The sequence below is a fragment of the Manis javanica genome, chromosome 4 (assembly GCF_040802235.1).
Source record: "Manis javanica isolate MJ-LG chromosome 4, MJ_LKY, whole genome shotgun sequence".
Lineage (NCBI taxonomy): Eukaryota > Metazoa > Chordata > Mammalia > Pholidota > Manidae > Manis > Manis javanica.
Genome location: NC_133159.1, coordinates 4,442,069 through 4,467,405, shown reverse-complemented (window position 1 = coordinate 4,467,405; position 25,337 = coordinate 4,442,069). Strand labels below are relative to the sequence as shown.

The 25,337-nt window shown below is 52.1% G+C and overlaps 2 protein-coding genes across 12 annotated transcripts; one reads left to right on the top strand and one right to left on the bottom strand.

Annotated features, from left to right (window-relative positions):
- Positions 1-189: 189 nt before the first annotated feature.
- On the bottom strand, positions 190-12,370 carry RNF207 (ring finger protein 207). 10 transcript variants are annotated; one of them, XM_017653831.3, is made up of 17 exons: positions 11,540-12,370; positions 10,994-11,084; positions 9,617-9,761; positions 9,451-9,532; positions 9,302-9,377; positions 9,093-9,214; positions 8,649-8,695; positions 8,361-8,502; positions 8,207-8,275; positions 7,779-7,847; positions 7,601-7,698; positions 6,791-6,977; positions 6,445-6,630; positions 6,137-6,188; positions 5,692-5,809; positions 1,920-2,000; positions 190-1,043 (listed from the first exon to the last, which is right to left on the bottom strand). In XM_017653831.3, the coding sequence occupies exons 1-17, from the start codon at positions 11,885-11,887 to the stop codon at positions 872-874; spliced, it is 2,085 nt and encodes a 694-aa protein (XP_017509320.3). In that variant the 5' UTR covers positions 11,888-12,370; the 3' UTR covers positions 190-871. The 10 variants fall into 10 exon arrangements, with proteins under 10 accessions (XP_017509320.3, XP_036855742.1, XP_017509319.3 ...); XM_036999847.2 differs by having other exon boundaries at positions 9,093-9,218; positions 10,994-11,077; positions 11,540-12,369; XM_017653830.3 differs by having other exon boundaries at positions 10,952-11,084; positions 11,540-12,368.
- Positions 12,371-17,423: 5,053 nt separating this feature from the next.
- On the top strand, positions 17,424-24,556 carry RPL22 (ribosomal protein L22). 2 transcript variants are annotated; one of them, XM_073233102.1, is made up of 4 exons: positions 17,424-17,453; positions 20,187-20,291; positions 22,054-22,178; positions 24,357-24,556. In XM_073233102.1, the coding sequence occupies exons 1-4, from the start codon at positions 17,439-17,441 to the stop codon at positions 24,499-24,501; spliced, it is 390 nt and encodes a 129-aa protein (XP_073089203.1). In that variant the 5' UTR covers positions 17,424-17,438; the 3' UTR covers positions 24,502-24,556. The 2 variants fall into 2 exon arrangements, with proteins under 2 accessions (XP_073089203.1, XP_017509314.1); XM_017653825.3 differs by lacking the exon at positions 17,424-17,453 and adding an exon at positions 18,287-18,402.
- Positions 24,557-25,337: the final 781 nt, after the last annotated feature.

The window sequence follows — 25,337 nt, the reverse complement described above, 5'->3', positions numbered from 1 at the left end:
CGGCAGGAGCACACTGTGCTCTGAGGGCAGGCACAGAGGCGCTGGGTATTGATGTACTGATACGCACGCCTGACTGACACACTGAAGCCACTCACTGTTTGAATCACTGAATCAAACTGGATATTTGCTTAAAATGTAACAATCTGGGCAACATTTTGCCTCCAAAACTTAAATTTTAGGTCATTCAGATTAATTTTCCTTTTGAAGCATTTATTAAGTCACACTTGAGAAAAAAGGTACTGTGTAGGAATGGAAAGCTATTAGAGAAAAATTGCTGTGGAATCATGGTTTAATGTCCACAGAAAGTGGAGGCAGGAGAGTGGCAGCCGTCTGCCAGGTGTGGAGAGGCTGTGGTGTGCCATCTCCTGCCATGGCCCCCGCCAAGAGCTTGTGCTCTGCTCCCTTCCCTACAGGGAGAAGAGCCGGGGCGCAGGCTTCTCCCTCATGCTGAGTCAGCGCTCAGTGGGTGGGGGACCTTTCCAGTGGCCTGGCTAGCAGTGGGCTGTGCTGCAGGAGGAGCCCCATCCCTTGAGGTGGGGCAGGTGCTGCATGGGGTGGAGTTGTGCTATTTGAAAGTCAGACCGAGCACCCTGACAGGAGAGCGGGTTCCTGGGGAGACGGATGCCTTCCCCAGGGGCTGGCACATCATCCCAGGTCACTGTGATGAGGACCAGGACTTCGTGCATTGTGAACACAGGGAAGTTAGAAGCTTAGCTCAAGCCAGGGAATCTGAAATGAGACCTGTCAGAGTTTCCGCTGATAAATGGTTACTGTTTTAAGAAGTAATCATGATGGGAACAACCTTTTCTTAAACATCCTTGTCTTGATGTGCATGCTGTAAAATGCCCAAGCCCCGGGACCAGTCCCATTGCTAAGTTGGGTGCTCTCTCCACGTGGGGCTGTCACCCCCATTTTTCTGTTTGGGTCTATGAGAATCTTTATTTCTCAGTGGAGCCTCTTCTGTGGGGGTGCTCAGAGTCTGGCTGTTGGCTCTAGGCTCTGATGTCTTCTCTCTTTTCTCCTTGACACTCACTGGATCGTTCCTAAAGGAACACTTGACATGAGTTCTGCTCAGTGCCCCCCTTCACTGCATCCCAGCCCTAACATCCACCCTGGCCAAGGCTTTCGGGATGGAAAGCCTTTCTGGAAGGCACCTGTGAATGTCTGGTAAAAAAAAATTCTTTTTTTACTAAAGGATACTTCTCTCATTTCTGATGATTTTCAGTTGCCAGAACATCAGCAGTTCAGGCTACGTCAGTGGCTGTGACAACAAGCTTTGAGTTGACACTCCCCTGACACATGAAGCTAAACGTGCCTGGAGGGTGGGATGGTTTCTGCTCTGTCACTGTGTCGTCTGTGACTTGACAGCAGCAGACCTCCACGCCGTCTAGGCCCTTCCACCCTGACGCCACCCTAACGAACACATTTAACTGAGCGAAACACTGAATGGTCAGCCTGTGACTGTGATGTATCTGTCGCTACTTCCCTGGGCAGGTATTTTGGCAAACACTGCGGCTCCCCTGAATAGTAATGCTCTCACACCAAGAAATAATCCCCAGCCACTCTTCTCACAAAAATGAATTTAAGTCACTTGGCCTAAGTGCCTACGAGCCAGTCTGCAGTGTCTGCTGTCCTTGGAGCTGTGAGCGGTGCAGGCAGCAGCCATGCCGTTCCTAATGACAGAATGTGAGTCGTGTCCATCAAACTCACATTTGTCATCTATGAAATCACTTGTTTGAAGTCACCATCCAGGCTAAGAACCTCTCTGACTGCGTATTTTACAAACAGACCCAGCGTATACAGCTGATTCGCAGCAGCAAGCTGGGCCCAAAGGGGGAAAAAATCTGGGGTCTTTGTCCTCCACATTTGTCTCTGATATTGAATCATTTGCCCATTCAGGTTGAAAAGACTTGATTTACCTGGCCTGGGCCTCCTCATTCATACTGTCATACATGCTTTGTAGATGCTCTGATTGTTGTTCGTCCACAGGTGCCTGAAACCTGTATGAGAGAAGGCAGTCACCAGGAGTCTTGAAGACAGCAGAGCTGGCCCACTGTGTGTCCTGAAGCTCACTCTTTGAGCAAAATCCAAACCTAAGCAAACACTTAAGGGCCAGCCTAGCATGTTGGTCCCCAAATCCTGAGGGCTGGAGTTGAGGCAGTGGACAAGAGAGGCCAGGCCCTGCTCCCATGGAAGCTACATTCTGGTCAGGGAGGCACACCAAGGTTGGGTAGAAGGCACAGCAGGGCCAGGTGATGGGGGTGACAGTGAGTGGAGACGGGCTTTAAATCGGGTGGTTTGGAAGGGCCTCACTGTTGACATTCAAGCTGAGACCTGAATGACGAGGACCCATGGGACAATCTCAAGCAAGAACATCCGGGCAGACACTGGGAAGTGGGAAGCAGTCTAGTTTCTTTAGGGAACTGAAAGGTCATTGTGATTGGGGTGTGGTGAGGGGCCTACGTGGTCAGTGGTGGGCAGGGAGGGTCCCCAGAGGGCTGTCAGGCCCTGGTGTGATGGGAGCTATAGGCCTTAGAAAGACCACTCGCTCTGTGACATACTGTGGCAGTGGGTGGATATGGAGGGAGGGTCGGGGATGGTGGCTTGGATTGGTATGGCAGTGGAGACAAAGTGGGTGGACTGAGCTAGTCATGTCAACAGGACTTGGGGATGGTTGGAAATGGGGGTAGGGAGGGAAAGAAATGCAGGGTGTCCCAGGCCTTTCATTTGGGCATCTGGGTAAGTGTGATGCATTTGCTGAAGTGGACCAGGAGTTGCTGTCTGGACAAGGAAATTGAGTTTCACTGGCCCTGTGGGCTCTGAGGCACCTGAGCCAAGGCCCCCAGGGAGGGGCAGCTGGGGGGAGGGACGGGGTTGTCTGCATCGTGATGGGGTTTTAAAGCTGGGGGACTGGATGAAGCCCCTTAAGGAGAGTGTTTAAAGCAGCAAGAATGCCTAGGACTGGGCCCTGGGGAAAGTTCAGTTTGGGCTTTGAGCCCAGGAGGCGGAGCCAGTGAGAGAGTAAGAAGGGACGGCTGGAGGGGCAGGAGGGGACCTGGAGTGGGGGGTGTCTCAGGAGCAAATGCAGAGCATTGTGAGGAGCATGCACACGAACCGTACATGCTCCTGAGCGCTGCTCAGAAGCCCAGGGGAGCAGCCTGGAGGTCCTGACCACTGGAACCAGAGCAGATTTGGGGGAGGGTGGAGTTGGAGGGGGTTTCCAGCAGTGGGAGATGAGGAAGCAGAGTCAGCACCTCTAGACATCTGGAAAACTGCTGTGAAGAGGGGCAGAGCTGGTCTCCCTCCTTCTTCCAAACCTCCAGGAGTTAGGCTCCAGCCTGAGCTCCTTCCCTTGGCTGAGACTGACCACCGTCCTCCCCTGAGATGCATGTTGTCCCCCAAGGGGACACCCAAGCAGAGAACAGAGAAGGAAAAGCACACAAGCGATGCATGATACACTATAAACAAGCTGGGTAGGTGGCATGCAGAACATCAGCCCCACCCAGAGGCCCCCCAGGATGATCACCATCCTGACCACTAACACCAGAGCTGTGCCTGGTTCTGAGGTTTTATAAATGGAATCACCCAGCATCTGGAATAAAGTTCAAATGCCAGTTTAGAAGGAAATACTGCAGCTAGTCCTGGGTAGACAGGGATTCAATCAAAATTGTGTAAAGGGTATGCTGAGTTTAACCTCTCAGTGTAACATGTTGGAACAGTCACTTAGGTTGCCTGGCAGTTCTGGATCAATGAGATGATTGCACACACACACGCTCTGATTTTCCTTCTGCCCCAAACTCGCTAAAACCCCAGTAAAGGGACAAAACAAATGAGGGGAAGTGGCCTCTCCAAGTGGAGAACAGGAATGATAGTGCCTGAGTTTGAACACTGGACAGCATGTGGAGCAGTGGTGACCAACTTAACAGACCCAAGAATGCAGACAGCTGCACGGGCTGAGGCATGACTGTTTCACAGCACAGTCCTCAGGGGCTCAGGAACTGACAACTCCCCTGCCTCTGCAACAGGGGGGGGTGGAACTGAACCAGCGAGGACAGTGACAGGATCCCTTCTGTAGAGAGCCTCTGTCCCAGTCCCCTCCACCAAGAGTACTAAACGGTTGGTCTCAGGGGCACTTATACAGTGAGAACTACTGAAAGTAGGAAAGTAGGAGTGTCTGCAGATGCTCCAGACAGTGGTCTTTCAGGAAGGAAACTGGGGAAAGACCTAAAAAAAAAAACCCAAACCCTGCTAACCTAGATCTCCTGCAGTAAAGGACTACCCATGGGCTCAGAGCATCCAGTCTGCTCCCCCACCAATTCCTAACATGAGCAGATCATCAAAAGTTCTCACAGAAAAGCCTTTTAATATGGAAGATGGAAATCTAAACAAAAATAATTTAGAGGAAATAGATTTCATAGAGAAGGAAACTTAACAGCAAAGTACCTGTCAGCCTCAGAGGGGTGAGGTACCATGTCTATAAAACAAAAGTGAACTCTTGGGAATAAAAAACAAAGTTTAAAAACAAGCTCTTGGAAGTTTTCTTCAGAAATGAAAACAATAGAAAGATTGGAAGAAAAAGTAAGGAAAATTTGTACAGGAAAAAACACAAAGACATAGAAGAAAGGACTGAAAAGGCAAATCAGAGGGCCAGCCCAGGAAGGCCAATATCTAATAATAGGAATTCCAAAATGAGAAAATGAAGAAATAAACTAACCACTTCAAAGAATATGCTAAAACTGAAGCATATGAATTTCTAGATTGTAAGGACCCAGCCGTACCCAACTAATGGTTGAAAATAGACCCTCACCAACATGAAATTTCACAATACTGTAAGCAGATAAGACTCCATAAGCCTCTAAAGAGGGTAAGTGTCAGAATGCCCTCAAACTTCTCAAAGGCAACCTTGGAAACTATAAGACAATGCAGGGATGCTTCGAATAATTGTTTCCAATCTAGAATTTCAAGCTAGACTTCTATACCCAGCAAAATGATCAGTCAAGAGTGAGGGCAGAATGAAGGCATTTCAGACTTGTGCTGCCCAAAATATGTACCTCCTGTGAGCCCTTTCTGAAGGATATACTGAGGGGTGGGCTCCCCAAATCATGAAAGAGGAAATGTGATGTGTAGGAAACCAGAGACCTCAGGAGCAAGAGTCCCCAGAAGGGTGGTGGAGGTAGAGCCCTGGCTGACTACTGTACACCAGACCTACACGGCAACCAGCCCACCTTCAGGCCCAGAGTGACTCGAGAGATGGACACATTGAGGACCTGACACCAAGATCCCTCTACCACTAACACCTATTGATGGTCAAGTACAGTGCTGAGAGTCTGGTCCAGGTGCTACTGTAGATTCGCTTGACCCAACCACATACTGAGGAAGTTTTGCTCTCGCCTCCGTGTCCTGATGCTACAATCAGCTGAGACTGACTCAGAAGTGTCCTTACACCCCCAAGAAATGTCTTCTACTTTGACCTCTTGCGTTAGAGGTGGATGATTGCCTAGAAGCAGAAACTCTACAACAGCCTACTCATTATCTGTTTCTGCAGATGGCTAGCACCTGGTCCACCCAGATGCCCTGATTAAACCCTCATGACCTGGCTTACTGGCTTCCCTGAAAGGGACTCTTCCAAAGGTGTGGCATCTTTTCCACACTCAAATGTCTTGTCTCCCCTGGAAACACCCTTGGCCTCACCTGGGCTCCAGCCGCTCCTTCACCTTGGCAATGGACCTGATGTAGGGTGTGATCTGCTTGGTGATTGTGGTCAGGTAGGCATTCTCCTGCTTCAGCTGAAGAAGGTCGCGGAGCTGGGCTGTGGGGGCCAATGCCAGAGTGTTGGGTCTTGTTGGCTTCAGGTTCTTACTCTCAAGCCTGGAACCATCTAGATATCCCAGCTATTTCAGTGACTACCTTTTAATTAAAGAGTGAGGTAAGGCTTGTGAAGGCATTCTACTTACTGAGTCCTGACCTCAGATGCATAGTTTGGGGGCCAGTTAGCAGTTGTGGGGCAAAGTCACGGCTAAGGGGAAAAGCATGGGGGTTTGCATCTGGTTAATGGTTCCCTGACTCCATGCTCCTGCTAGCACACAGGTTAGTTAGCTCCAGGACAGGAAGGCACCCAGCAGTCGTTGCCTCAGACCTTCATAAATCTCCTGTTCATTAGCCACCCGCTGGTAGGATTCCTCCCAAATCTGAAAGAGAAAGTAAGTGGGACGTAGTGTGTGGCCATGATTTGGAATTTCCTTTGGCGGCATTCCCAACCTCTAGCTGCGCAGTCATAGGGCACCCTGAAGCCAGTTCATTCGGTTCCAGGCAGCAACGGAGCCTGCCACACAAGGGCTTCAAGGGCACCAGGCCAAGGTCTTCCTCCCCTTTCTGTCTTGGGGTAACCCACGTGTATGCTGACCGGAGGAACATGGGGGAAGTTGGCTGCTTCAGGAGGGCTACCTCCTGGAAGACTGCTCGCATCCCCTCCACGGAGGCGTACTCCGAGGCGATCTGCACGTCCACCTGCAGGGACTTGTGCAGGATGCCTCCCATGATCTCAGCCTTGATGAGCGCGTGATGCCTGGTGAGGTCCCGGTGCAGCTCCTGTACCTGGTCCTTCAGGCTCTGCATTTCCGCCTGCAGGAGCTGAGCACAGAGGCTGCATGAGTGCCTGGCGTTCTTGCAGGCTGTGCTCCTTGGTGGAGAGACAGCTTTGAGACCAGGTGGCCAGGACTAGGTTGGGTCACTGCACCTTGTTGAGGAAGGGGTGGGCCCTTCCCAGCTGCCAGGTCCCTCCTACCCTCACCTGGTAGGAGTCCTCATAGTGGCGGCAGTGCTCAGTGAACGGCGTGTCCTCACCCTCTGCCAGCAGCACCTTGGTGCTGATGGACCGGTGCAGTGTGGGCTTTGGGACTGGAGATCCCACCGTCTTTCCCACTGGGGAAGGGCAGCTGGGTCCTACCAGCACCTTGGGGCCTGAGCCCCCTGCCAGCCTGGGGAGAGAACCAGTGTGGATGCAGAAGGGGGTATTGGGGGGTCTTCCCCCGCCCCCCAGTGTTCTTAGCCTCTCACCTCAGACGGTACCAGAACCACATGGGCTCTCTGGAAAAGCCTGGGCCCCACCCAAGACCAATGACATTAGCATGGTAGTTTTAAAAGTCCCCGGGATGATGTTAATGTGCAGAAAAGAGTCCATCAGGACGTTGCGAGGGCTGGTTCCTGGTAAACTGTTCCTTCACACACCTGGACCTTGGGAGTTGCCCTGATGCCCAGTCTCCCTTGACTGGGGCCCTGGGGCCCTGGGCACACACAGCTTAGCTACTACTACTAACTGCGCCTGGGTTTCCATCTAAGGACGAGGGCCCGGAGGTCAGGCCCCACGCCAGGCTGTCCGTTTCCTTCGGTCCCTAGGCGCCCCAGCCTGGGCAGCCGAGATTGGGGGCAGCCCCCACACCCTCCCCTGCCCTGGCTTCGTGCCAGGTCCGCCACAGGCTTCCATTCTGGCGGCCGGACGTCTGCTGCCCGGCTGGGCGGACTCATCCTTCCGCGGGGGGTCGTGGGCGCCCAGACACTCAGGAGCTCGCGGCCCGCCACCCCGAAGGGGCTCGCTGCTCACACATTGGCGCCGCCCCCGGTACCCGCCGTCGGGTGCGGCCCCAGCAGCAGCAGCGGCTCCAGACAGCGCGCGAACTCGGCGCAGTGGTCGCTGGCGATCTGGGCAGCGGGATGGGGTAGTGAGGCGGCCTCCTGGCCCCGCGGCCCCCGCCCCGGCCCGCCCGGCGCCGCCCGCGCACCTTGCTGCTCTGCGCGGGCTGGAGGCGATGCGGCCTCGAGACGACGCCATGCAGTCTCTCCATCAGCTCCTGCGGCGCGGGAATGGGGTCAGTGAGGGCGAGGCCGCCAGGGCGAGCCTGCCTGGCACCTCACCTGGGGTCCGTAGGAGGCTCCAACTGCCGCATCCCCGCCCCACCCCTGCTCCCAGAGCCACAGGAAATGTTGGGGCGGCTGGATTCCAATAGACACTGTCCTTCGCGGGAGCGGAGGCTAATGCTCCCTTGCATGCTTCCCTGCCCTTTTAAAAGGGACTCAGCTGGCTTGTAGACAATGGCGTGGAGAAGGGCAAGGTAAGCCTAGTCCAGCCTCCAGGTGACAGGCTGCTGGGACCCTGAGGTTGCTCTTGGTGCGGAGGGGTGAGACCCCGCTGGAGCCTGGGGGGACTTACATAGCCCAGGTCCAGGAACTCAGCCTTGTTGGCTAGGCTGAGGAAGGAAGAGCAGATGACCAAGTGAACCTGGAAGGGGAATACTGCTCAGTGCCTGGCGGGGAGAGAGGCCTCTGGCCTGGGCTCCCAGCCCTGCACCCCCAGCTCCTCCTACCTGCAGGGTGGGCAGCAGAGTGGCCAAGTGGGAGAGCTGCTCCTTGAAGGCCTTGTCCTTCTCTTCATACTGGCTGGGGAAGAGGCACGCAGCCTCATCTCCAAGGGGAGGGCCGCTCACCCCACCAGAACCAGGTAGTGCCCTGCGCCCACCAGCTTTGCACGTCACTCCCTGTCACCCCTTCCCTGTGCCCTGGACCACCCTGCCCTCCTCTCCTAGGGGAAGGCAGAATGGGCCCAGGCCCAGGCTGTGAGATAGGGCAGGGCTGGAGGCTCTGCCCCCACTCACCTCTGCACGGCCTGCAGCAGTAGCGCTTTCCTCTCCGCCAGTGTGTCCTGGGAGGGGCAGTCCGCTACAGGCTGGGCACGCTCAGCCCCGCCCCCTCCCAGCAGCTCCCACACCCCCAGGCCGCAGCCACAGCTGGTTAGGCTGGCTCTCTCCAGCCTACTAGCCATGCTCCCTGAACCAGAGGGCTTCCTTCCTGCATCGTACTTCCTGAGAGCCCAGGGGCCCTCTCCTTAAGTGTCCCCTCCTGGGGAAAGTCTTCCTTGCCCAGGCCCCACTCCCCTCTGGACCCCTCCTGGCGGCCATGATAAAGTAGCTCCTGGTCATAGCTCAGTGCTTGCCGCCCTGCTACACTGGTAACTCCGCAAGGGCTGCGGGGGGCCTGCCCTGTGTCCTGGGCACTGGGTCGCGGCTGAGGAGGATGCTCAGCGTCCGGCTGCCCCTCACCTGCATGCTACTGAAAAGGGCGTGGATGGAGGCCTCCTCCTCCGCAGCGCTGCGTCGCACCTCCTCCACCATGGCCTGCAGCAGCACAATGGCCTCCCGTGTGGCCGTCTGCAGGGCCTTCACTGCCTGGGAACAGTGAAGGCTTACTTCGCCTCAGCCTCGTGGGGGTGCGCGTCCCCAGACCCGGCCGCCGGGCACCCCGCGCTCACCAGCACCGCCTGCTCCAGCCGCTCGCAGCCCTGCACGTAGGCTGACTCGAGGTCCACGCAGTGGGCCCGGCTCTCCCTGCGGGGAGCTGCGGATGAGCCCCGCTTCAGGGCGCCCTCCAGCCCCCTCACTTGCCGCTGCCTCTACCCACCCCTGCATGTCGCGGAAGCAGCGGATGCACAGCAGCGACTTCTTGTCGGTGGAGAACATGATGTAGGGCTCCGCGTGCAGGGCTGCGGAGAGGAGGGCGGTGGTGAGGGGTGCTGCGTCCGCACGCAGCCACAGGCCCGGGTACCAACCCAGCACGCCGCACTCACTACACTTCTGGAGCACGTCGCGGCTTCGCTGGCCCAGGGCCACGATGTCGTGGCGCGCGAACATGCGTGCTCTGTGCGTCTCGTCGCGGCAGCGCGCGCACAGCGGTTGCCCGCAAGTGTTGCAGAAGTACGTGGTCTCCGCATCCTAGGGGCCGAGCGCAGGCTCAGCGCGCCCACCGGCGGGGAACCTGAGCCCCAACACAGCCCGCCTGGGAACGGCAGCCTCTGCGTGTCACAGCGCGTCAGTCCCAGCCTGGGGCAGGCGCGCAGCTAAATGCAGCTCCTTCCTTTAATCCCGACGCTCTGATATACCCAGTTTTCAGACGAGAACAGGGCTCAGAGAGAAGGTAAGGAAGTGCCCTAAGGGGCAGGTAACCGGAATGGGCTTGGGGAGTCAGGTACATTGGGGGAGGGGCGGGGGGAGGGCAGAAACTATATTTGCCAAACATTTTACCTACAACAAAAATGCATGTGTGAAGGCCTCTCCGGCCCTCCTTGGAACCCTCAATAGTGGCCAAATGGCAGTGCCCACCCTGGCCCTTTGGAGTCACAACTTGGATGGGAAGGGAAGGGAGTGAGGGGCTTTGGCTTCCCTTCCCCAGGCCAGACCCAGGGCTGGGAGTCCAGGTCTTGGGCTGCAGTCCTGGCATTGACCCCAGCAATAGCTGTGAATGCACAGACCCCCAACTCCTTACTTGGGCATTCAAGGCCATGTCCTCCCCTGCTCTCCCTAACTGTAGTGCCCTCACCTCCTGATGGTCATCTCTGCACTTTTGGGTCATACATACCCTAGCACTTGCCCAACACATCGAGACATTTAATTCCCACAGGGCTGTTCTCCTGAGATTCAGATACACCATCCAACCTCCAAGGGCCAGAGTCCCACATGCCTGCCATGGCCCAGCCTGAACCTCACCCCTGCACCCCAGTCTTTCCTGGCCTCCTAACAGCACACTGTCCTCATTTCCCCTGGGGCTGTAGGGAGCTGCTCACAGCTGCCCAGGTAGTGGCCCCTCAAGGACCGGCTTAGGCCTATGCACTGGACTGCCCTTCATGTACCCATCTACAACTCCACCCTGAATTTGGGGTCAGTAAGCTCTTCCTAAATTGAATGGCTTTAACCTTTGCCCCTATCTAGCTCAAGTCACTTGTTCTCGATCTCAGTCTCTCCACCTGTAAAATGGACCCACATATGGGACCCAGGGTGCCTTAGGGACATGTTAGAGAATCCACTGATGGCTAATTCTCTGAGGACATTGTGGGCATAAGCTGCAAACACCAGGACCATACCATCTGGTGCCCTTGGCTCCCCACCACACCCCCAGGTGCCCCTGCCTGCTTGCCACACTCCAGGTCGCAGTTGGCGCAGTGTACCACCTCCGTGCCATCCCCTGAGCTGTCCACCAGGAACTGCAGCAGCCGATCCACAGGAGGGAGCCCACTGGGGCCCTTTACCACCGTCTGGTGTCTGCGGAGAAGCTGCAGCCAGGACCCACATGCCCCTTCCCCATGGCTCCCTACCTCCATTCCCACCGCCACATTCCAGGCTGAAACTAAAAATAGAGAGGGAGGGTGGGGTGCTGAAGGCCTGGCATCTGCTATAAATACCTCAGCGAGTGTGTCTCCGACCCTGTCCCTCCCACGACCCAGTCCTGGGCAAACCCTGGGAGGCTATGGGGTATCAAAGGCCCCCCTTCAATCCTTGTCGCTGCATTGGGCAAATTTAGACCCCCCCACACCCCGTAACTTGAGCCAACATAACCTGAGACTTCAGCTCCCCCACCCCACCCCCTACAAGTGAGTTACTGGAAGTGTTCGGGTGCAGCGCTGAGATCCCTAACCCTTCATGCACCTACGTCTCCGCCCAGGTGTAGCCAATTTCTTGGGGGGTGTGGGTTTCTATTGGGGCTTGGAGGCACTCACTGGCACAGAGGACAGGCGAGGCGGCCGTCGGTAGCGCGGCCGCGCAGGCAGCCGGCACAGAAGTCGTGAAAGCAGTCCATCAGGCACGGGCGCTCGTATTGCGCGTGGCACAGCGGGCATATGAGCGGGTGGCCGCTCACCGCGTCCAGGGAGCCCGGGCCCTCCTGGGGTGCGAAGATGGCTCCCGACATCTTCGGCGACAGCGCAGGAACACTGCCCCTCCGCCCCGCGCCGGATCCCTCCTATAGCCTGGACCCGAACGGGCGTCCGTCGGGCTTGGAGCCCGAGCAGCCAGGCCCTGGGCCTGGGGGCGGGTCGCCCGGCGCGGGAAGGACAGGCTGGGGGCATGCGAAGGGGCCGGGTCCTTGCCCGCGCTCCCGCCCCTGCTGCGCCCCGCGCTGGCCCTGGAAGGTCAGGCGCAGAGCCAGACAGCGCGTCTGACCCGACGCCCGGCCTCCTGCTGCCCGCACTGCTCCCGCCTCCCCTCACCCCCCACCGAGGAACTCCCCCCCTCTGTCCTCTGGGTGATCCGCAGGCGACACCCCTTCCGCGCTCGGCCGCACTGTGGCTCGGGCGCAATGCTCCCGTTCGCTTCCCCGGGCCGGCGGCCAGCTTGGTGAGGGCTCGGCCTGGCTGGTCCGCCCCAGGACCCCAGGGAGAGAGGCGGGCCGCTGCCGCTGGAAAGGACGTTGCCGACGACGCCCGGTCGCTCCCGAGGACCCCTCCCGGGAGCTGCAGGAGCGCCGCGCTGTTCCTCAGGGGTGCAGGGGCCCAGGCTAGGCCGCTGTCTGCAGCCGGGCTTGGGCGGGGACACAAGTGGGACCGCACGGCCCCAATTCCTCGACGGCCAATTGGGGGCGCCAGAGAGCAGAAGACTCGTGCCGGGGCGAGGGCAGGTGAGGGCCTTGGAATCCCAGGCCCTCCGTGGCTGTTGGTTTTTGGCCAAGTTACTGAGCTCTCAGAGCCTCCCGCTGATGGGTGAGACTCAGTGAAGTGAAATGCACCTACTAGGCTTTGGAATAATTAAAGTTCCACCCCTACCAGCAGCAGAGTTCCCAGAAAAGCAGTGGGGTTGGGTGGGAGTGGGAGAGGAGGCTCTGAGCTTTTCCAGCGAGTCTCCTTCTGCAGGTCTTGGCCTGACACATGCTTCTTTATCCTAGCATTATTTTCTCCGGAGTGCCCTCCATCCCCAGGTCATCATCTGCCTTCTCTGCAGGTCATCCTGAGCTTGGGCAAAGCAGCCTGTCTCTGCTTCTCCTGAAATCACAGAATCAAGCCCAGACCCTGCCTCACAGTAGTTGCTCAATAAAGTCTCACTTTTAATCAGTTAGAAAAAAATGAGATTATATTTGAGCTGGGTTTTGAAGGGTGAGTAGAAGTTTGCCAGGGGGAAGAACATAAGTGAATTCTAAGCAGAAACTACCTGTTCTTTTAAGGGTCCTCTCTAGCCTTGGTTCCATTTGTGCTCCAAGTCATAATAACAATGGCAAATAGGTAATAGCCACAGTTCTTGTAGGAACTCCTCTAATCCGGGCAGCAACCTTGGGATGCATAAAATGTTACCCTAGCAAGTGGTAGAGCTGGTATACAAAATTGAGTGGGTGTTTTATAAATGAATGATGCATTAGCTTCTCTCTGGAGGGACAGTAGGAGGTGGATGTTTGTTCCCAACACTGGGGCTTGTGTGATCCACCCATTCCTGTCTTTGTCTATTTAAGTAGCAGTTAAGTATCTGCCATGGGCCATAACACATAGGTCATGCCAGCCAAGGCTAATGAAGCACACAAATAAACAAGTCCAATAGTGACGGAGGGCCGGAAAGGACGTTGCTGAAAAGAAAGTGTGTTGAGAGCGCTGAAGAAAATACTCAGGAGTATGTGAAAGAGGGTGGCTGGATGGGGTGGAGTCGAGGGCACACTAGACAGCCGCGGGCAGAGAGGGACACTGGGCCTGAGTCCCTGGGGATGAGGAAAGATCAGACACAAGGAAAGTCTGGAAGAGTTCAAAGCAGAAGCAACAGTAAGTACAAAGTCCTAAAGTTGGAATAAATTTAGAGGAAATAAAAGGACAGTGTTGGGGGAGATGAAGGGGTGGGGGTGAGGGTGCAGTAAGAGGGTGGGTTTCAATGTGTGGAAGGGTGAGAGGTGAGGTGGGCTGGTGTGGATGAGGGGGGTCTCCCTGACACTTTGGACTAGAGAACCAGGAGGCCACTGGCTGCAAGTCAGGAGGCTAGGGGGTGCTGGAGGCCACACACACAGACATGGGGAGCTGCGTTGGAAGGCTTGAACCCTGGTCAAGCCAAAAGCCAAGTGTTGATGAGAGGAGCTGTGTGCCCTGAAGCCCTTCAAGTCCAGGAAGGAGGAGGGAGTGACTGACGGTGTAAGACGTTGCTGAGGGAAGCAGAAAGGGAGACAGAGACCTGACCTCACAGCTTAGCAAGGGGATACCAACCGGTAGTCTTAACGAGAGCAGTTCGGGTGACCGGAGGGCAAAAGCCTATCCAGGATGAGTTCAGTAGAAAATGGGAAACTACAGACAGTGCACAGAGGCAATTCTTCCAAGAAAATGGTTTTAGAGTTTGTCTCAGTCAGCTGGGGCTGCTTTAAGAAACATACCACAATAAAAGGCATCCAGATTGGTAAGGAAGAAGCCAAACTGTCCCTGTTTGCAGATGACATGATACTGTACACAAAAATTCCTAAAGAATCCATGCTAAAACTACTAGAACTAATATCTGAATTCAGCAAAGTTGCAGGATACAAAATTAATACACGGAAATCTGTTGCATTCCTATTTCCTAGCAGAAAGAGAAATCAGGAAAACAATTCCATTCACAACTGCACCAAAAAGAATAAAATACCTAGGAATAAACCTAACCAAGGAAGTGAAAGACCTATGTTCTGAAAATTACAAGACACTCTTCAGAGAAATTAAAGAGGACACTAATAAATGGAAATTCATCCCATGCTCTTGGGAAGGAAGAATTAATATTGTCAAAATGGCCATCCTGCCTGAAGCAATCTACAGATTCAATGCAATCCCTATCAAAATACTGACAGCATTCTTCAACAAATGGGAACAAATAGTTCTAAAATTCATATGGAACCACAAAAGACCCCAAATAGCCAAAGCAATCCTGAGAAGGAAGAATAAAGCAGGGGAAATCTTGCTTCCCAACTTCATGCTCTACTGCAAAGCCACAGTAACCAAGACAATTTGGTACTGGCACAAGAACAGAGCCACAGAACAGTGGAACAGACTAGAGAGCCCAGATATTAACCCAAGCATATATGTTCAATTAATATATGATAAAGGAGCCATGGACATACAATGGGGAAATGACAGCCTCTTCAACAGCTGGTTTGGGCAAAACTGGACAGCTACATGCAAGAGAATGAAACTGGATTACTGTCTAACTCCACACAAAAGTAAACTCAAAATGGATCAAAGACCTGAATGTAAGTCATGAAACAATAAAACTCTTAGAAGAAAACATAGGCAAAACTCTCTTGAATATAAACATGAACAACTTCTTCATGAACATATCTTCAAGGGAAACAAAAGCAAAAATGAACAAGTGGGACCATAACAAACTAAAAAGCTTCTGGACAGCAAAGGACACCATCAGTAGAACAAAAAGACATAGTACAGTATGGGAGATATATTAATAAATGACAGATCCGATAAGGGGTTGACATCCAAAATATACAAAGAGCTCACGCACCTCGACAAACAAAAAGCAAATAGTTGAATTAAAACATGGGCAGAGGATCTGAACAGATACTTCTCCAAAGAAGAAATTCAGATGGCCAACAGGCACATGAAAAGATGCTCCACATATCTAATCATCAGAGAAATGCAAATTAAAACCACAATGAGATATCGCCTCACACCAGTTAGGATGGCCACCATCCAAAAGACAAACAACAACAAATGCTGGTGAGGATGTGGAGAAAGGGGAACCCTCCTACACTGCTGATGGGGATGTAAACTAGTTCAACCATTGTGGAAAGCAGTATGGAGGTTCCTCAAAAAACTCAAAATAGAAATACCATTTGACCCAGGAATTCCACTCCTAGGAATTTACCCAAAAGAAACAAGATCTCAGATTCAAAAAGACAGATGCACCCCTATGTCTATCACAGCACTATTTACAATAGCCACGAAATGGAAGCAACCTAAGTGTCCCTCAGTAGATGAATGGATAAAGAAGATGTGGTACATATACACAATGGAATATTATTCAGCCATAAGAAGAAAACAAATCTTACCATTTGCAACAACATGGATGGAGCTAGAGGGTATTATGCTCAGTGAAATAAGCCAGGTGGAGAAAGACAAGTACCAAATGATTTCACTCACATGTGGAGTATAAGAACAAAGGAAAACTGCAGGAACAAAACAGCAGCAGAATCACAGAACCCAAGAATGGACTAAGTTACCAAAGGGAAAGGAACTGGGGAGGATGGGTGAGAAGGAAGGGATAAGGGGAAAACAGGGCATTATGATTAGCACACATAATGTAGTGGGGGTGGGGGGGACACAGGAAAGGCAGTAAACACAGAGAAGACAAGTAGTGACTCTATAGCATCTTACTACGCTGATGGACAGTGACTGCAATGGGGTATGTGGTGGGGACTTGATAATGGAGGGAATCTAGTAACCACAATGTTGCTGATGAAATTGTATATTAGTGATACCAAAAAAAAAAAAAAACATACCACAGGAGGCTGGGTGATTTTGCAGACATTTCTCACAGTTCTGGGGGCTGGAAGTCCAAGATCAAGGTGCAGACAGATTTGGCTCGGTGAGGGCCCTCTTCCTACTTGTGGGCAGCTATCACCTGTGTCTGCACATGTCTTTTCTCCCTCTTAGAGGGGCACCAGTCCCATCATGGGCTCCACCCTCATCTAAACCCAATCACCTCCCAAAGGCCCCACCTTCTCATACCATCACTCTGGGATTAGGGCTTCAACTGTGAGTTTTTGGGGCACACAAACATTTGGTCCATAGCAGAGAGGCTAGAACAGGGGTTGTCAATGAAGGGGATTTTGGAGGGTCAAGAGATGGCTTTTTCCTCTTTAAGTTGGGCAATATTAAACAATGGTTAAATGCTGATGGGAGCGATCCAGAGAAAGGACACACTGCTGGCTTTGTGGGAAGGGCAAGGATTGTTGGAGTGCTGTCCTCAGGGAGGCAGAAGTGTTTGAGTTTAATGCCCAAGGTGGCCTCATATGGGGTCAAGGACACCTAACAGAAGGGAAGGCAGAGAGGGTTTTATGTTTCTGGATGATTAGATGCAGAGGTAGGAGGGCCTGAAAATCGGTGGGTTTCTTCTGTTTTCAAAGAAAGGGTGATGGAAGTCATTAGTTGAGAGGGAGATCTGGAGAAGACGGCTGACATTCTGACCAGAGGTGTGAAGAGTCACTTAGAGGGAGTTGAGGACTGTCAGCAGCCCCAAGGGCCTGCTCAGGGTTAGGAGCTGTGTATCCAGGAGAAAGCATGCTAGTTTCTAATAGCACTTAATGTAAAGGCCTGTTAACTAGGTATAAAGGCTTGTAAACTAGGTAACTGAGGGTGTGAAATAAGAGCAGTAGCAACCCCGGGAAATAGCTACCAGTCCTTGGGTGGCGTTACTATAATGTGGAAGCTTGGAAGAAGGACCCCAGGAAGCTGTTATCTGAGGAGGGGCTGCTGATTCCTGGGGCTGGGGTCTCTGGGGAGAAGAAAATGAGGCTGGTTTTACAAATGTTGGAATAAATACAAACTGGATTTCAAATGCAAACTGCTGTTTCCGGAATTTTCCATGGGTCACAATCTGGATGAAGAAGTAGGCAGGAAGCAAACAGAAGATGTCTCTTCATCCTCTCCAGCCCTGCAGTCTTCCCTCCTAAGCCAGATGGGGCTTCTGCTGGTGAGTACACTGCAGCCAGGTAAAGGGGGTGGAGGGTGTATGTAGCGGGGTGGCTGCAAGGCAGGATCTTGGAGCGTAATTGGTAGGGACACAAGGGGAGGGTGGGTGGAAAGTAGTCCAGTCAATAGATGGTAAGCATGGGGATGCAGACTTTGCCACTCAGCTTGTGGTCCATGGACCAGAGGCGGCGGCGGCTGCATCTCCTGGGAGCTTTGGAGAAATGCAGAATGTCCACAGTTGAGAACTACCGAATTGCCTCCGCATTTTAACAGATCCGCAAGTGATTCCTGCGTGCGTATCACTTTGAGAAGCGCTGGCAGGGGAATTTTTGCAACTGGGAGACTAGAAGACGTGAGCTGGAAAGCTAGGAGGTGGTGATCGCGGAGGGTGGGTGGCTTGCATTTCCAACTGTGGAGAGGCCAAACCGGAGCGTGTGCCTGACTGCGGCCGGGAGGCCTGGCGCGGGGACAGCCCAGCGCACCAGCTTCAGGCTGGGCACGGTAAGAAGGAAGTCGTCAAACGGGCACTGGGACCCCAGGGCCAGAGCCTCACCTCCCCAAGCTAGTGGGTTCGACTCCCATCCCACCAGCTGGTAACTTAAGGTTTAGTGGATTTCCTTATTTCTTTCCAGGACTTTCAAATGTAGAGCGATCCCCGTCATTTCTCTTTGGGCTCGTCCAGTCGGCCCCCATCTCTCGCAGTGGGACATGCCGCCCGGCCCCTTGCACCCCCCTGTACCCCACCGGCCCGCGAGAGGACGCTGTTTGCATTCAGGGAAAAGCAATCGCTCCCCGAGTGTGCAGCCCAGGGCGGAGTGGGGGAGGCCGAGGGGCGTGGCGGAGCGATTGTTGCGGCCTGAGCCCTGCGTGCCCTGCGCGCTGAGGACTCTTTGCGTCTGCGTAGTGCGCCCAGCTCCCTTTCTGCCTCCGCTGCGGCCATGGCGCCTGTGGTTAGTATGGCTCCGCGTGAGGCCTCGGCTGCGCGAGGGCCCGTGGGCCTCGCAGGCCGGGCTGTTACCCGGCTCCCGCGGGCCAGCGCTCTGCAGCGTCCGGCCAGGGCTGGGCTGGCAGGCCGGTCGGGCTGGGCCAGGGCCGCCCCCGGGTGCAGCACGTTGCGCGCGGAGGAGGCCGCGGCCTGGGGCCAAGAGGGTATCCGCAGCTCCCGGAGGCCGTGGCTGGGGCCCGGGCCTCTGCCTGCGGCCAGCGGGGAGCTGCGGCGCAGCGGCTGCGACCTGGGCCGGCCCGCGGCCCCTGGATCCCGGCCGGAGTGAGGCAGCCACGGTCTGGGCTTGGTTACCTGGGCGGAGGGCGGGGAAGAGGAAGGAGACCGGCCACCCTCTGCATCTCGCACCCGGGAAGCGTACGGCCAGGACTGGGGGACGGGTGGGGATGTCCACCGAAGGGGACCTGGCCGGCCCGTTTCCAGAAAGGGCCTGGGTTTGAGGACTCCTGTGACGTCCCTGGAGGGAGTTAGTGCCCCCGCCGCAGCGGTACAGACCTTTTTTGGTGTAGGGCGCAGGCCAGGTTCCATTCTCAACAGCCGGTCTGGGACCAGGCTGTGCGGCGCCTTCATGTCATCCTGACTGCAGATCGTTCTCCTTCCACACTGCTTGGAGAACGTTGTTTTTCCCTTTCCTCCTCCATTGTTGGGACACCTGAATTTTCGGTTCTCCATCTGCCTGGGCGGGGGCTTTTAATGCTTCTATGCATTTGTGTGCTTTGGTGGAAAACCAGGATGGGAGAGGTATAGAGCCCCTTGTGGGCAGGATTTTTACTTGCTGATGGTGTATTTCTGGGGCTAGATCTTAAAGTACTCTTTATTATTAGGAAGAGTCGTCTTTAAAAAAAAAAACCAGGTATTTTTGCAGTAGTTAGGTGGTTGAAAAGTTGATTCAAGTTTCAGATGCAGCTCTAAAAAAGGTAAGATGTGTTCTCGGAAAGATCTTTAGGTGGTGCAAACCTTTTTGGAGCGGAGGTACAGGCAAGCGGGTTATACAAATGCATTTTTAATCGTGTTGGTGGTGGAGAGGGAAGATTAATATACGGTGCTCTGAGAGTAAAGGAGCTGTGTAGGATGTGCTCGAGCTGATGGTTTGAAACTGCTATTTCGTGGACTAAATCAGTCAAGGCCAGACGTTTTTTACAGCAGTGTTACAGTTAAGAGCTTGAGTTTAAGCCTTCCCCGTGTCGCGGCTGGTGTGGCTGTTCTGCCATGATGTGCAGGTTCATTGCTGTTCTGAGTAGGTAGGGGAGACAGGATTAAATGAGAGCAGCTGAACTGGACCAGGACCTTAGTTTGGAGAGTTAGGACAGGTGCCAATTTCAGATTAAAGTTGTTTTAGGTATACAAGGCCCTGATCTTGGAGTAAATTACTATTTCTTGAAACTTTGTTTCAGGAATTTTAGGGCCAATGAAAGGAAATGTTGGTTTTATTGTGGTTCATAAGCCAACAGACCTTCATGCCCATAGGGATGAGGGAGGCTAGAAAGAGTGCTAGAATGATTTCCCCTTCAACCTGGACCGTTTGTAGAGCGCCGTCTTGGGTATCAATCCCTCTGTGCTCTTGGGCACAGCACAGTGGCAGTCTCTGGGCACCCCTGCAAAGGAGCACAGCTCCATGGGTTTTGTATTTGTGTGGGCTTTTACACCTGTGGCAATTTTGGTTCTGTTATTTATTTATTTATTTTTGATGGTCGCGCCTTCATCTTTTGTTATCATTTGTATACTTTTTAGAAAAAGCTTGTGGCGAAGGGGGGCAAAAAAAAGAAGCAGGTTCTGAAGTTTACTCTTGACTGCACCCATCCTGTAGAAGATGGAATCATGGATGCTGCCAATTTTGTAAGTTACACCCATGATGTCACGGGGACAGGAAGGAACCTTCTGAGGTATTGTGGGGAAAGCCTCCAGAAGCACACTTTTCTTTCCAGGCTCGTATGCGGCTCTGTAGTTACGGCTCTGCGTTGAACTCTGGAGCTTGGTCTCCTGTGCCTTTAAGTCCGCTTGCTCTCTAATGTGTAACAGTGATGCGGAATGAATGAGATGGGCCCTAGCGCATGAATGCTAGACAACTACCGTGTTTTTCCTTTTCCTTTTTCTTTTAGTTTCCAAAAAATGATTTTACTTAAAAATTACCAGGAAACAGGCAGACTTCCTTGGATCCGTCACCCTCTTTGCCCTTTGGTGTGTCTCAGCGTAAGCACTGGGCCCTGGTCCTCACGGGCAGGGCTGTCTCCATCCGGGCCTGACTGCGGGGCTGGGAGCATTGAGCGGGCGGCAGCATCTGCTTAAGCTTTCCATTTCATTAAGCACGTCTTTGTAAAAATATCCTGCTTCCTGACCTGTAATTGGAGTTTGGTTTTTTCAGACCTTGCTCTGTAATGGTATTTTGCTCCTGTATTTGGTCCCATTCCCCAGTATTTTACTATTTCACTTAAATCTAGAAAAATTGCTGCCACATTCTGACTCTAACTTGGTTTGGGCGATTTGCTCTGCCTCTCCAGTGGCCGTGCCTGGGAATTACTGTGCAGAAGCCTTTTGACTTCACATTTGTTCTTCGGCTCCCAGAATGTCAACTGTTAATATAATTTCGGCAAGAAAATTCTTCAAATAAAAAAAGAGAAGGCTCAGCCTATGGCCACTAACAACACAGATGGGCTTTGGTGACCTCTTCCAGCTCTGTGGCCTGTGTGCTGCTTGTTTGGTCCCTGGCTCCTAAGTTCCTCTCCGTCCAGTGACGTGCTTTTCTCTGTGGCATCTTTTCCCTCCCAATCTTTGTGGCTTCTGTTTTGTGTCTGGTGGCCTGTCCTGGTTGTTGCTCTGAACTTACCTGTCTATGGTTGTCTTTTCTTCTACAAGCCTCCTTTGGAAAACCTGAGTGTGAGATGGCAGAAGTCAAGATTTCGGACCTAATCACTCTTTACTCCATCATAAGCTGGCATACTGTGTATTGGAGTTTCTAAATAGAGGATTGTAGGGGTGTAGAGCAAGAACCCAGTCGTATCGTAGTAACAGCAAGAACCCAGAAAGTCCCCCTTTTTGGACAAAGACCCCTGAAGCCTTCAGAGGGGAACAGTCAGCCCAGGCTTCCATGGGGGTTTGCTGACAGAGAGTCCATCTCTGGGCTCCTGGGCTGCTGTCCCTCCTGTGTGTACACATGGTGCTGACACGTAATTGTTTTGGTCACCATGTGCTTTTGCTCCCACTAGACCGAAGACGTTTTCTCTGATGGTGCTGAGGATGGTACTTTATACTCCTTAGGTTCAGATGTGGCTTGTAACGTTTGGCCCTGGGTTTCCTGTCTATTCTGTACCCCTGTGTGAAACCTGTGTAAAGGCATGCATGAGTTTGTGTGCAAGCAGTGAGCTGTGTTCATGCTGAGATGTTCATATTATATATGTAAATAAATTTGAATAGCGCTATTCCTAGTTGCTATTTCTAGATTTCAGACCTTAATAGATGAAGGTTTGCTATCGTTTGTTAAAGACTGAACATTTAAAAAAACATACTTGTTCCGTGTTAGAAGTAGTAAAAAAAAAAACTCTGCTGGCTTGACAGGTGAACCTGTCCCTTCACTCACCGGTGGATTTGGTGATTTTTACAGGAGCAGTTTCTTCAGGAGAGAATCAAAGTGAACGGAAAAGCCGGCAATCTCGGAGGAGGGGTTGTAACCATTGAAAGGAGCAAGAGCAAGATTACCGTCACTTCTGAGGTGCCTTTTTCCAAAAGGTACGGGGTGACTTATGTTCTCTGCCTGCATCCTAGCACCGGGATTCCCATCGCCACCCAACAGCAGTGTTGTGGCCCTCTGGGTAATTTGTTTGCGGTTGCATCTGTTAATTTCTGGAACAGAGCCCAGTGCACAGAGGCAGTGAACGAATAAATGTTCAAATGGTAGTCGAAAGCATTAAACTGCTGGGGGTCTTTGAAATTTTGTTTTTCATAGGCTGAAGTATTTCGCGCAGTAAAGACACTCAGACGGGCTCTTGTTTTTGTTCTTAAGACAAAGTGCTGTTTTCTCTGCCTCTAGCTTACAGTGAGGAGCTTTCACTTTTAAATGCCTTTTTCATCTAAGTGCTGTTACCATTGGCCGAGGAATCTGAAATCTCAGTTCAGACGGAAGCCATTCCATTTAATTCCTGTGGGTCTGTTTTCTTTAAGTGGAGACATCACTTCAGTCTCCCTGCTATATTACATGGTAGTGGTTTTGAGGATGGGTTAAAACATTTTATGTCGCTAAAGAATGTGGCATGTGTATACCTAGTTCCTAGCCCAGAGCCTGGCATAGTCTTAGGACCTTATAATCAAGGTAAACCAAGTAGTGGGAAATTTGAAGGTGTGTAGGACAGATTGGTTAGTTAAGCCTTTGCTTTTATTTTTAATTACATCAGTCAGGGTATGACCTTAAAGCTGAAGGCAAGTACTTACATTCTGCCTGGCTGAGTCATTTGACTTGTGCAGAGGGAGACTGGGCAGAGAGATCAGTGCAACTGTAGGGTCTCGGGGGGCACACAGCACCTCTACTCGCTGGGCTTTTGAAGGGCCTGTGGGCAAGAAGCCATCTTTCTCTGCCATTTCTGCGTTCAGCAGGCGAATGTGAGAATGCCTCCTGACACATCTGACTTCAGATTTCCCACATTTTCTGTTCTGCACCCGTTGGAGAAGGAGAGGCGCCTTAATCTCTTAGTATAACTTCCCTTTCTTGATAATAGTCCATTCTTTTGAAGCATTCAGAGTGTTCCTCATCTGGGACTTTTCCTTTCTGGTCTCTGAACTGCTGCCGCTTCCATCCAGTCCACGCCAGCATTCGGTCATGAAACTTTTCAAGCTACCCGAACTTTCGATCAACCACCTCACCTCAACACAATATGGTAGAAACAATAAATGACGGAAGAGAATACCTTTTAGACGGAATGACTAAATTGAATTATTTTTATGTAGGGAAAAGTGGACAGAATTGAACTGAGATCTTCACATCTTTGTGAAGATTGCTTTGTTGGTATTCATTTCCCAGAGATGGTGAGCTTGACTTTTGGGTCCTTGGCCGTGTGCCTCATTTAGTCCTTGTAACAGTCTTAGGAGGTGGTAAGCGTCACGAGTCCCATTTTATAGAGGAGAAACTGAAATTTAGAAAGGTCAGTTTGCTTAGCCTTTTCTTCCCTTTCCTTATGGCTTTGGGAAGATGTGGAATGGATAAAACTCAGGGCCTCATAAGCAAATGGGAGAGAAGAAACGAGATTGTAGGCTTTCCCAGTTGGGGTGCTGAGCGCAGAAGCCAGTCACTGCCGCACATACACAGTGAGTTTTGTACGGGGCAGTTTGCTGTGGTGATGGCTTTGCGCTCAGGCTGAGGCAGTGGTCGGGCAGACATTTAAAAAGCTGGGTGCTGCCAGTTGCAGAGCTGAAGTGAGGGCAGTGGCAGGTGGCACCCTGTTCTGTGCCTTGGGTAGCGAGCATCCTGGAGCAGAAGTAAGAGAAGGTAAGAGCCCTGAGAAGCAGTCCCAGTAACATGGACGACCTCAAAAGGAAGTTTAAGTCAGTGAGGTGAAGTGTGGGAAGGGCTTGGATGGAGCTCGTTGAAAACCCAGCATTTCTCGGTAAGAGGTATTAGTTGTGTGCTTGTCAAATCATTGCCATGGTGCCAGTGGTCCCTGAAACGCTTCTACACGTGTTTGCTTTTGTTTAATGGACAACTGTTGAATTTACTACCTATTCTCATTTTCATTGCCAGGTGAAATATGGCTGATGTTTTTTCTTGTTAGAACATCGCCCTGGTATATGTGCCTTAAATTTGCCATTTTGAATTGTGGAAAGACTTTGAATGCCCGAGGTTCCTAGGGGTCCCACTGTTTGAGGATGCAGGAGGGCGCCATGTCTGCTGGATTCTCAAGTGTTCTCTCTCTGCAGGTATTTGAAATATCTCACCAAAAAATATTTGAAGAAGAATAATCTACGCGATTGGTTGCGTGTAGTCGCTAACAGCAAAGAGAGTTACGAGTTACGTTACTTCCAGATTAATCAAGATGAAGAGGAGGAGGAAGATGAGGATTAACACGGGTTTATCTGGAATGTTTTGTATGAGTTCTTGAATAAAACTTGGGAACCGACGTGGTAGTTTTCCTTGTATCTCTGCAGTTTGAACAGAAAATCGGAAATCATAGTAAAAGGGCTTTACTTGGGCTGCCACTACTTCTTTAAATTTGTAATTAGACTTTATTTTTCCTGCTTGAAATTTTCAGTTTCTTGTGGTAATACCAAAATAGAAGGGGATGGCTCCTTACAGGGAACCAGCATCTATTTGGCATTGATCCTGCAGATGAGGTGGGAGTGAGAGCCTCGGTCAGTCACTGTTTTACTCGACAGAGGGTGACAGTTCGACCTGGTGCTTTTTTCAAGGATTCGGGAATACAAATGGGACTCCAGTCGCAGGGAGACCAGTGACTTCTTAAGCTGTCTTGCAGGACAATGACAGTGTCAATAAACATGCAGGGTTTGGGGGCATTTGTCTTTGAAATTTTTTATTACAAATTACTTTTGATGCACACAATTATGCATTGTAGTCCTTTTTGTTCCTGTAGAAATAAAGTGGGGTCCGTGGGTGCTGCTGTATATTCTATTACCTTTTAGAAGAGGTTTCGGAGACTGATGTTAAAGTCCCAGGTTTTAAATTAAGTGCACAAAAATGAATTTGTAAATAATTATTTCTACAACTCTTTGCAACAACCTGTCACTTTGGCCCTCAGCAGGGGTAGCTGGAGATGAAGATGAGGACTGGTAGATGGTCTAGAGGTGGACGTCTGTGTGTTCCCCAGAGCTCTCGAGTCTCTTCACAGGTGGGCAGCGGGGAGAAGGGCTTGGGTGACAGAGCAGAGCAGAGATGTCGGCATG

Bases quoted from the DNA above. Each gene is read 5' to 3' on its own strand.
- RNF207 (XM_017653830.3), bottom strand. From the start codon at position 11,887: ATGCCCCCAGCCTGTCCTTCCCGCGCCGGGCGACCCGCCCCCAGGCCC. The intron at 6,978-7,600 runs GTGAGCAGCGAG...TTCTCTCCCCAG, and splicing joins ACCGGGGGCGGCGCCAATGT to GCTGGCAGGGGGCTCAGGCC. The intron at 5,810-6,136 runs GTCTGAGGCAAC...TGGCCCCCACAG, and splicing joins TGAACAGGAGATTTATGAAG to CCCAGCTCCGCGACCTTCTT.
- RPL22 (XM_073233102.1), top strand. The intron at 20,292-22,053 runs GTAAGTTACACC...TGATTTTTACAG, and splicing joins TCATGGATGCTGCCAATTTT to GAGCAGTTTCTTCAGGAGAG. The intron at 22,179-24,356 runs GTACGGGGTGAC...CTCTCTCTGCAG, and splicing joins GAGGTGCCTTTTTCCAAAAG to GTATTTGAAATATCTCACCA.